The sequence below is a fragment of the Rhinoderma darwinii genome, chromosome 6, assembly GCF_050947455.1.
Source record: "Rhinoderma darwinii isolate aRhiDar2 chromosome 6, aRhiDar2.hap1, whole genome shotgun sequence".
In the NCBI taxonomy this organism is placed as follows: domain Eukaryota; kingdom Metazoa; phylum Chordata; class Amphibia; order Anura; family Rhinodermatidae; genus Rhinoderma; species Rhinoderma darwinii.
Window position 1 is genome coordinate 124,005,299 of NC_134692.1, and position 11,531 is coordinate 124,016,829.

Below are 11,531 nucleotides of genomic sequence, written 5' to 3' on the forward strand. Positions count from 1 at the left end.
CACTCTGTTTGTATGTTTGTAGCACGTGGTGCTTTTCTGTTTTCATTCATAGTTTATACGGCTGCGGAAGTGCTGGGCGTGATTTTCACGCACCCATTGACTTCAATGGGTGCGTGATGCGCGAACAATGCACAAATATCGGACATGTCGTGAGTTTTACGCAGCGGACACACGCTGCGTGAAAATCACTGACCGTCTGCACGGCCCCATAGAGTAACATAGGTCTGTGCGAGGCGCGTGAAAATCACGCACGTTGCACGGATGTATTACACGTTCGTCTGAATAAGCCCTAACAATAAGGCCCAGTTCACAGAGTTTTTGGGCCTTGATATTGACTCGGACACTGCGTCAGAATCAGCACCAAACAACTTCCAAAACCGCCTCCCATTGATTTAAAGAGGCTCTGTCACCAGATTTTGCAGCCCCTATCTGCTATTGCAGCAGATAGGCGCTGCAATGTAGATTACAGTAACGTTTTTATTTTTAAAAAACGAGCATTTTTGGCCAAGTTATGACCATTTTTGTAGTTCTGCAAATGAGGCTTGCAAAAGTCCAAGTGGGTGTGTTTAAAAGTAAAAGTCCAAGTGGGCGTGTATTATGTGCGTACATCGGGGCGTTTTTAATACTTTTACTAGCTGGGCGCTCTGAAGAGAAGTATCATCCACTTCTCTACAGAACGCCCAGCTTCTGGCAGTGCAGACACAGCCGTGTTCTCGAGAGATCACGCTGTGACGTCACTCACAGGTCCTGCATCGTGTCAGACGAGCGAGGACACCGGCACCAGAGGCTTCAGTTGATTCTGCAGCAGCATCAGCGTTTGCAGGTAAGTCGATGTAGCTACTTACCTGCAAACGCTGATGCTGCTGCGGAATCAACTGTAGCCTCTGGTGCCGGTGTCCTCGCTCGTCTGACACGATGCAGGACCTGTGAGTGACGTCACAGCGTGATCTCTCGAGAACACGGCTGTGTCTGCACTGCCAGAAGCTGGGCGTTCTGTAGAGAAGTGGATGATACTTCTGATCAGAACGCCCAGCTAGTAAAAGTATTCAAAACGCCCCGATGTACGCACATAATACACGCCCACTTGGACTTTTACTTTTAAACACACCCACTTGGACTTTTGCATGCCTCATTTGCATAAATACAAAAATGGTCATAACTTGGCCAAAAATGCTCGTTTTTTAAAAATAATAACGTTACTGTAATCTACATTGCAGCGCCTATCTGCTGCAATAGCAGATATGGGCTGCAAAATCTGGTGACAGAGCCTCTTTAATCTGAAATCAATGGGAGGCAGTCGCGGAAAAAAAGAAAAAGCAGCACGTCCTTTCTTGCCGCGGTTCCGCCTCTGACCTCCCATCGAAATCAATGGGAGGCAGAAAATGCATTTTTCGCTGCGTTTTTTGTCTGCTGTCCTCAATCGCAGCGGGCAAAAAACGCAGCAAAAAACGCGGCAAGATAGTGTGGGCAGGTCAAAATCTGCCTCAAAATTCTTTAAGGAATTTTGAGGCAGATTTTTTCGGCCTGCAAAATACTCTGTGTGAACAGGGCCATACATAAACAGCACTTTGAGACACTTTACTCACCGTGTCAGAAGAGCTGCTCCCACTCCAGTCCTCTTCAGGCGATGTCTTCGGTCCAGATGTCGTCCTTCACCTCCAGGCTCCAGAAAATGGCGGGGATCGTAGAACTGCCGCCGCGCAAACAACTAGACTCCTCCCCCTCTCCTTACGCAGCCACGCTCTGGAGTCGGACGAGGAGGCGGAGTCGGACGAGGAGGCGGAGTCGGAGGACGAGGACGACGAGTCGGAGGCGGGCCAGCAGGTAAGTAGACTGCGCCGCTGTCCAGTGTGGCTGTCCTTCCCCCTAGATCTTGTGTTGCGGGCGCACCGCCTCCCTCTCGGCGGCGCGCCTGGTCGTTCGCGCGTGGGCGCGCACGCTTGCGGTCGTTCGCGCGCAAGCGGGCGGTGTTTCGCGGCGGTGATCAGAGGGGGGCCCGCAGCTCACGGCGGTGTTTCACGAGAGGGGGGCCCGCAGCTCACGACATTGTTTTGGTGAAAAAAACAGGCCCCATTGCAGGGGCCTGTTTTTTTCTACCAAAGGCAAGTCGCGGCAGTTGCCGGGCCCCCCATCAATTAAGTTTGGCCGGGCCCCCTACACTACTACCCCTAATACCCCCCTGATGGCGGCCCTGCAGCTAGGCACATTTACTATTCAGGAGTTTGTGATAGTTGGTGACACCACCTTTGGTTGCTGTAATTTCGGCCATTTGGTTGTCATCCTACTCTTCTAGTATGAAATATAAATGGAAAATGATAGAATAGACCATTCCTATTGAGTCTCTCAGTGTGGACACCTGTCTACAGGGGATTTGCCTTGTTCTTGAATGTTTCTCTGTGATGTGAAGAATCTGGTAGAAGCATCCATGAGGTGAATGCCCTGACTGTAGGGGGCAGCATTGTAGCAGATCCACCAATCTCCACTGTGCCCCATTTATTGTATCCAGTCTAGGCAATCCTCTATGAGAGAAATACTCCAGTTCTCACCTGCACTGATACATTGTAACAAACTCTCTTATCATTGTATAACCCATTTTCAAGTGCTCTGTTAGGGAAATAGAGATAATAGAAAGGTGTTTTCCGTTCAGGACGCTCATCGACTAGCCAGAATAGAGAATGGCTACAAACAGTATCTCCTGTTGAGGAGGATCCGACACGTCCATGTATTACATTGTGATTTTAGTTGGACCTGTGTAATGCTTCATTCCACCTTTAGAGGCGCAGTAGGACATTTTAACACTTGCAGTCGGTTTCCCCACAGATGACAAGATCCCTCTAACAAAATGGAGGTTGTAAAAGGCCGACAACCCCTGTAAAGCTCTGTTCACACCAAATTTGGTTTTATATCTGACATATACCTTTTAAATGGCTTAAACCTGGAGAATCAGACATTGGGGCCTATACAACATTTACTACATAGACGTCCAATGAGAATAAAAACAAGCACAAAGATGTAGGGGGTAAAAGGAAGATTTTATTTATAGATAACAGGGGGGTATATTTTATTATTAGGATTTTTTTAAATATAATTATTAAGTAATATGTATGTGTCAATTATTTTAAATATATATGTAAATTTAAGGCCGTGTTGATCCAGAGGAAGGCGAAAACCCCTGTGATGAATGGGCCAATTCTCATATAAGGGGGAAAATTCCTTCCTGACCCCAAATATGGCGATCAGAATAATCCCAGGATCAAAGGCTGATGTGTAATATGGGGGTAAACTTAATTTTTTTTACTTTTTTTCATTATTTTTCTTTATTTATATTATATTATAAGTGTACCTACTTATTAATCTATCATCCTAAACCTAATTAAGGCCGTGTTGATCCAGAGGAAGGCGAAAACCCCCTGTGAGGAATGAGCCAATTGTCCTCATATTAAGGGGGGAAAATTCCTTCCTGACCCCAAATATGGCGATCAGAATAATCCCAGGATCAAAGGCTGATATCTCATCTATCTATAATATGTGTCTACGTGCGGGTGCCTATACTTATCATGTAGTGTGGGTGCCTATACTTATAATGTAGTGCTAGTGTCTATACTTCTAATGTAGTGTGGGTGTCTATACTTATCATGTAGTGTGGGTGTCTGTACTTATTATGAAGTGTGGGTGATGTAGGTGTAATGTGTGATGTGTGTATTACTTACCTGGCCTGTGCTGGGGTAAGTTCAGGGATAATAGCCGCTCAGGTACATTTGCCGCTACTCAGGATCGTCAGGACTGCAAGATGCGGCTATTGTTCCTGAACTCTACAGATGGAATCTAAGCACAGGCCGCTCCTGGGGGTGAAGAGGATCTTCAGGCCGGAGTGATGTCAGATGCCAGCCCGGGATTGGAGGATGCAAAGTCAAGCAACTGGGGTAGCAACAAGATGGCAAAGGTGCAGCATGTAGATGGTACGGAGAGAGATGATGTTCTAGGGCAGCCGAGGCGACATACAGCAGCAGAGATTTGAGGTGCGGGTCAGGAGGCATGAAGTTCTGGGCAGTGGATCTCATCAATTTAAGAAGTAGCAGAGACAAAGTCATTGGAAGAGACAGAGGCAGAAGACACGGACAATGAGGAGGAACAGAAGGTAAGAAAAACATCTGATGAGTGTTATCTCCAGAGGAGGAGGATCTAACCCGGTCCAGCTTGGTGACATATAGCTGAATCCGGCCAAGGGGTGAAGAGATTTTTTTCTCTCCGGCCACTGCAGATGGTGATTCTCCAGAACTGGCTCAAATGGTGTGAATGGCGGCCGTGCTCTCCTCTCCTCCAGTTCCTCCCAGCCGATGGTGGAAAAGCATGGATGAGCTCTGATGTTCCAGCACACACCGAGGCGCTTCTTAGGATTCTTATGCAGCAGTTTTTTGACGAGATGTTTTACGTCAGTGTTAAGCCAAGATGGAAATATGGGCTTTTTGGTGGTGATGGCTTTGTAAGCCGTTTGCCGGTCTGGGCCGTTGTTAAAGGGGAAGCGTCCTGTTGACATCCTGGACACCACAATCCCCAGGCTCCACCAATCAACTGCTGGGCCATATCTCTTCCTAAGAAGCACCTCAGGGGCCATGTAATAAAATGTTCCCGTCACTCCACGGATGTTATTGGAGGCGGTGACGCCATCTTGGGCGAGCCCCAGGTCGATGATTCGGATGTGGCCAGCTGCATCCAGCATGATGTTATCAGGCTTTAGATCTCTGCAAAGAAATGAGACAAGAGAATGAGAAATCTGCCCAGTGATACAGGAGGAGGGTGATGGGTCACTGCAAGACTAAACAGAATAGCCATTCAGGACCCTAGGAAAGATGGGTGCATTATTTCTAGCATGTAAAGATAAAAAAAAGAGGAACGTTCTGCTTACCGGTGGACGATGTTGTGTCCATGGAGGAACTGGAGGCCACACACAATCTCTGCTGTGTAGAATCTGATGGGAAAAACAGATTGTAGTCTCAATGTCATCAAATATTCCTGCATCAATTCCCTAATATCATGTGTGATTCTGTGGGGTCTGTGGCAGAGCAGAGGTGCTGTTTATGGCAGCCTGTATTCTCTCTATTCTCTGCATTGTCCTTCATCTGACCTCCTAGCTAAGTTTTCCTCACCCGAGAAAGAGATTCAGTTTTCTGTCCTAGCCCTTTATCTAAATCCCTTAGCCAAGGCTGAGTGGCTTGTGCCCACCAGCTCTCCCCTGACTACACCCCTGACCTCAGCTGTTATCCCCCTCCTCTGTTCCCCTATTGGTATATTCCCCTCAGTCTCCTGATTAGTTATTTACTAACCTTACGCTGCCGGTGTCCAAGCAGCCGCACATCCTGATCGAAGCCTCCAGGCTGCCACCGGACAGATACTCCGTGATAAAGCATGCGCTCTCCCGAGACTGTTGTGCGGCATAGAGGTGGCATAGAAATGGGCAGTCTCGGGCCGCCAGGAGTATCCGCCGCTCTCTCATGATTACTTCTGTATTGTGCCGTTTGGTGATCATCTTTACGGCCATATAGGTGTTTCGGCCGGGGACTGATGCCAGCACCACCTGAGGAAAACAAGTGGACAATCCTCATGAGAAGAAGAAGGAACAGGGGTGGACTGAGGGGTCATCATTCAGGTAATACCCAGGACCCTACAGCTGAATAAAGCTGAGCTCCCGGCATAATGCAGTGTCCGCTGTTGGATGTTCTATGGAGAGGTCTTAAGGACAAGCAGTAGATAGGTCTTTGACTTGGTTGGGATCCATACAGCTACTGTAATGTGTAATGTGGACATAGAGGTCACTGTATGTATTGTTTCCTTATAGCAGCTTAAATGGGCCAGGACATGGAAATAAATAATGCCCCCTCCCCCACAGCTGTGAACTTTGAGATCAGCAATGAATCGGAATACCCCTTTATAGCAGCACTAGACCTAAATGTGATGATAAGAGGAACAGATGAGATATATGACATAAAGCAGTGGTCACTGGGCAGGACATTTTCTGGATGTCTGATTATGAATTCCATAGAAGAACATACAATCACCATCTGCACAATATTAACCCTTTAACGCAACTTTACGTCATAGTTTGCCCTGCATTAAGGCACCATGAAGTACAGTTACGTCATGGTGCTATTCTGTCACCATGTCAAAAGACAAGGTGACAGAACAGTGACATCGGGAGTCACAGACAGCCGATAGTCACAGTCACTCGTCAGGGGAACAATCGCAGCGCGGCGCCGCCAACGATCACTGTGATTTGTCAGTCAGTAGTGACTGATCAATCACAGTATTGCAGCATGGTTACCGGGCTAAAAGAGCCGGGTAGCCACACTAGCCGATCGACTGTTAGCAACAGGAGGCCTAACAATGGCACTTTGTCTGTCAAGTACGGGGCTTAAAAGGCTTCTGGCTGCAGATAAAAGATGGCGGCGGGCTCTGAAGCTGAGCCTGCACCATGAGTCGAAGGGTGTCAGCTGTATATCACAGCTGCCATCCTGCTGTAACGGCCGGGAACGGAGCTACCTCTGTACCCTGCCATTAACCCCTTAGATGCCGCGATCAAAAGCGATCGGGGCATCTTAGTGGTTTGCAGGAGATTGGCATCGCTGCGATGTGGTTGCACGGATTCCGATTCCTAATAGGCTTGCTGTCAGTGAATAGCTGACAGCTCTAATGCATTGCATTAGAAGGGTAGTGCAATGTATTAGAATAAAGATGAGAGGTGCAGGTCTTCAAGTCCCCTAGTGGGACAAAAAAACATAAAAATAAAAAAAGTTCAGCTAAAGTGTAAAAATTAAAGTTCTAAGTTAAAAAATTAAAAACTGCCTTTTTTCCTATAATAAGTACTTTATTATAGGAAACAAAATGAAACCGTTAAGAAAGTACACATATTTGGTATCACCGCGTTCGTAACAACCCAAACTATAAAACCATAATGTTATTTTTCCCGCACGGTGAACACCGCAAAAAAATAAATAACAAACACTATTTTTTTGGGTAAAGCCCTTCTAAAATATAGAATAAAAAGTGATCAAAAAGTCGCATGTACCCCAAAATGGTACCAATAAAAACTACAACCCATCCCGCAAAAAAACAAGCCATTACACAGCCTTGTCAATGCAAAAATAAAAAAGTTATGGCTCTCAGAATATGGTGAAACAAAAAATAAATTATTTTCAAAAAAGGGATTTTTTTTGTGCAAACGCTGCAAAACATAAAAAAACTATATACATATGGTATCACCGTAAATATATCCACCCGCAGAATAAAGTAAAATGTCATTTATAGCGCACGGTAAACACTGTAAAAAAACAAACAAACATTATCAGAATTGCTGGTTTTTGGTCACATTGCTTGCCAAAAAAATGGAATAAAAAGTGATTAAAAAAAATGTGTACCCCAAAATGGTCCTAATGAAAACTACATATTGTCCCGCAATAAATAAGCCCTCAAACAGCTCCGGTGGTGAAAAAATAAAAAAGTTCTGTCTCTCAGAAAATGGCGATGAAAAATATGCATTGTTCCAAAAGCGGATAAGATTGGGCGCCATTTATCAGTGCGACACTGGCCACACATCTATGAATTGTTTATTTACCCCATTATTATACCCTATTATTATTCCCTGATGTACGCCGCACAGCTTACATATGCCCCCACATTATACACCGAAATACCAGTAAAACCCCAAACAGAACAACTGCCAAGCAAAATCTGTGCTCCGAGAGCTAAATGGCGCTCCCTCCCTTGTAAACCCTACAGCGTGCCCAAACAGCAGTTTACGTCCACATATATAGCATTGTCATACCCGGGAGAACTGGCTTAACAGTTTTATAAGATATTTGTCTTCAGTGGCACAAACTGGGCACAACATATTGTGCACTAAATTGGCATATCAGTGGAAAATTGCAATTTTCACTTTGGACCATCCGCTGGGCACTAATTTCTAATGTAGAATCACCTGTGGGGTCAAAATGCTCACTACATACCTTAAAATGCCATAAGGGGTGTAGTTTCCAATATGGGGGGTCACTACTTGGGGGTTTGTTTTACTATTTGACTTCAGGGCCATGCAAGTGTTGGCCAATGCTGTGAAAATCACCAAAATAGACCTCAAATGCGCATGGTGCTCTTCCCTTCTGAGCCCTGTCTTGTCCAGGCAAATGATAAATGCCTTGAGGGGTGCAGTTTCCAAAATGTGGTCACTTCTTGGGGCTTCCACTGTACTCTGGTACCTCAGGGGTTTTGCATATGTGACATGGTGGCCAAAAACCAATACAGTAAAATCTGCATGCCAAATAGCGCTCCTGCCATTCGGAGCCCTGCCGTGTATCCAAACAGCAGTTTATGACCACATGTGGGGTATTGCCGTAATCAGGAGAAATTGCTTTACAAATGTTGGGGTGCTTTTTCTCCATTATCCCTTGCAAAAATAAAGACATTCTACAATTTAGTGGAACAAAATGTAGATTTTAATTTTCACGGCCCAATTCCAATAAATTCTGCAAAAGACCTGTGGTGTCTAAATGCTCACTATACTCCTAGATAGATTCCTTGAGGCGTGTAGTTTCCCAAATGGGGTCACTTTTGGGGGTTTCCATTGTTTTGGCCTCTCATAGGCTTTGCAAATGAAACATGGCACCTGAAAAACAATTAAGCAAAATTTGAGCTCCAAAAGCCAAATGGCACTCCATGCCTCCTGAGCCCTGCTGTGGGTCCAAACAGCAGTTTATTATGTGAAAGAAATTATTTAATTCCACCATTTTGTCTTCTATTCTATACTTCCATTTTAACTTCAATATAAGAGTGATATTTTGAGAGAATGTATTTCTGTTTTTGCTGTGTTAAGGAATTGAATCAGCAAGAATAAAGGCTGAGGGAAAACTGATGACTCAAGACCCCACCCTCTACGCCCTCCTTACAGAATACAGAAGATGATAAGGACTTACCATTTTCTGACTTGATAGGAAAATATTGCAATGCTAAGAAAATATTGTGAATGTAATTTGTTTTGTGCAAACTCAAGAGAATATATTACAGCTGTTAAAGTAATCCTAATAGTTAATCGAAATAGACTGTTATAACAGATGTTGTTTTGGGAAAGGAAGGGAGGAAAGAGTTGGTTATCATTTTGCAAGAATTGACGGATTAAATACATAGGTCAGGGGGAGTAGAGGTATTTGGGAAGAAAACATGTTTGTCCGCAGAATTCTCTAGAACTGTACTAAAGGTGAAGGACTGACTATTTCCTACTGTTATGTTACTGTATGTTAGCCAAAATACTGTCTGACCTGATATATTTATTGTCTTATTGTCTTATAGTATTGCATGAATATAGAACAAGTATAAATAAACGATAGGGGGCCGGGACTAGCTCAGACCTCTACAGTTATCAGATACTTGTCTGTTCTGTTTTTGTCTCCGGCCGTATCGGTGTCGATCTACCTTTTGGGAATTGCGTTATCATTTGGAGGCCCCAGCGAGATATCCTGTGTAAACATCTTCACCAGGACTGAACAAGGAGAGGCAGCACACCACCGGCGGAGAGGGAAACATCAAACCCGGGTAAGTGAGCACTTGTCTCGCTGTTTTCCCTTTTTGCCGGGGGAAGAAGCCTCGGGAGTCAGTCCGAGGGAAGAAACAGGGATCTCAGGTAGATCATTTGATTTGTCTATATTGAACTATTGTTGATATTTTGTTTCTGTTTTCATGCAACATAAATAACTAATTGCTTGCTGTTTATAAAGAAGGCGTGTGAATGTGAGTGTGGGTTAAGTCCAACCTGGATGGGTAGAGACTCTGCTCTCGCGCTGCTCATTTGAAGCCCTGAACCCTGAACGGGGTGACGGAGGGAATTGCAGTAGCAACTCATACCAGGGGTCTACCGAAGTGGCATTAATTTGTCCAAGTGTGTGGTTTTAAGACTCTTGCAGTTCCCGGTGTACAACCCGCAAGGGGGCATTGGGTCAGGAGTCAGTCTGTTTTGTTTGTCCTTAACCCACTAATGATCATTTGCAGTCAAAGTCATAGAGGATATAAGTGATATTGATATATATATATATTTTGTGATTTTGGAAAATATACATTCTCCTTCTTGGCTAGAGTAAAAACTTTGGAAATTGATTGTCTCTCTAGGAAAGGCTTGTTGGGACTAGGATAAATGTATGAGGAATACTTCGCGGTAGTAGTTGGAGTGTTTTTGGGACTATTTGTGTGTTTCTATCTCATTTATCAAGAGTACAGTAAAATAAGAGCTCAGCAGAGAATTGAGTTGCAACTGATTGCCCAAGAGGAAACAGCTGTGGATAATTAAAAAGATATATACAGCTGTAGAGTTAAGAGAATATACATAGCAAGAACTGAAGATAAGGCTCGCTACCTTTGACAGTTGCTATGGGAACTTCTTTCACTAAATCAGAACCGGGCCCTGGTTGGAATCCTAAGATAACCATGAAACATTTAGTGAAATTAGAACATGGAGATTGGGCAATTAAACATGCAACTACAATTCTCAAGAAGGCAGGGATGCCAAAGACTGGTTGTCTGGATGCTGAGAGGTGGAGGCTATTTAGCAGGCAGAATGATAAATGGATAGAAAAGCATGAGTACGGGGCGCAGGTAGCAGCCTGGATCAGAACATCAGAAAGGCACGATCCCCTTAATAATCACGCAGATCAGGAGGATGAGGATGTTGAGACAAGAAAGTCCCGACGAGGAGGGAAACAGCTGCAAGTTTCATTTCCTGAGCGGCAGCAGTCACGTAGATCCTCATCGCCCAATGTCAGGCGTTCAAGTATACATACTCCTCATTCCTCACCCTGTACGTCTGCTCGTGCTTTAACTCTATCCTCACCCTCCAGTGTAGACACTGTCTCCCCGCAGACTATTTCCTCTGATAATACAGATGCTAAATCACAAGTGATGCATGACAGCAGTACTGATAAAATTGTTCTTTTTATCCCTTCTTCCCTTTCCTCACCTTCTTCAGTGGAGAACTCTTCTCCTTATAATCCTTCTTCTCCTTCTTCACCTCCTTTCGTGGAAAATCTTTCTCCCTACACTCCAATAGCACGACAGCTATCTGATTTGATTGTTCGTTACCATCCTCATAATTCACCACCAGATTATATACTAGTTTATCTAGTTCCTCGCCGGTATCACTACAAACCGCAGCATACCCCCCCTTGCCTAAAGATAGTCTCCAAGACAGTTTTAGTTCCTCATCCCCGACCCCGGAGTTTGGATGGGAGTGTGGTTCCTGTGGGCGTTGTAATAAACCCGATGTATATAAATGTCCAAGATGTGGACAAATTAGATTGGGAGGAGAATGTCAGTGTTCCCTATTGACTAGTTCAGAAACAGGTTCCACTTCTCCGGCACCGACGAGTGCAAGCGGTAATAGATCAGAAATACGACTTCGCCTCTTCAAAGATCAGGACACCTGGTGCGTGGCAAATTCGCCTTTGCAAGCACCAGAGGGAAAGAGGGGAGAAGAGACGGTGGGTACTACAAGGGCACTG

The 11,531-nt window shown here is 44.8% G+C and overlaps 1 protein-coding gene across 1 annotated transcript; it reads right to left on the reverse strand.

Moving 5' to 3' along the window:
- Positions 1 to 3,013: 3,013 nt before the first annotated feature.
- LOC142656457 (protein kinase C delta type-like) lies at positions 3,014 to 11,152 on the reverse strand. Its single transcript, XM_075831391.1, has 4 exons — positions 10,991 to 11,152; positions 5,325 to 5,575; positions 4,907 to 4,969; positions 3,014 to 4,742 (listed from the first exon to the last, which is right to left on the reverse strand). The coding sequence occupies exons 2-4, from the start codon at positions 5,537 to 5,539 to the stop codon at positions 4,088 to 4,090; spliced, it is 933 nt and encodes a 310-aa protein (XP_075687506.1). The 5' UTR covers positions 5,540 to 5,575; positions 10,991 to 11,152; the 3' UTR covers positions 3,014 to 4,087.
- Positions 11,153 to 11,531: the final 379 nt, after the last annotated feature.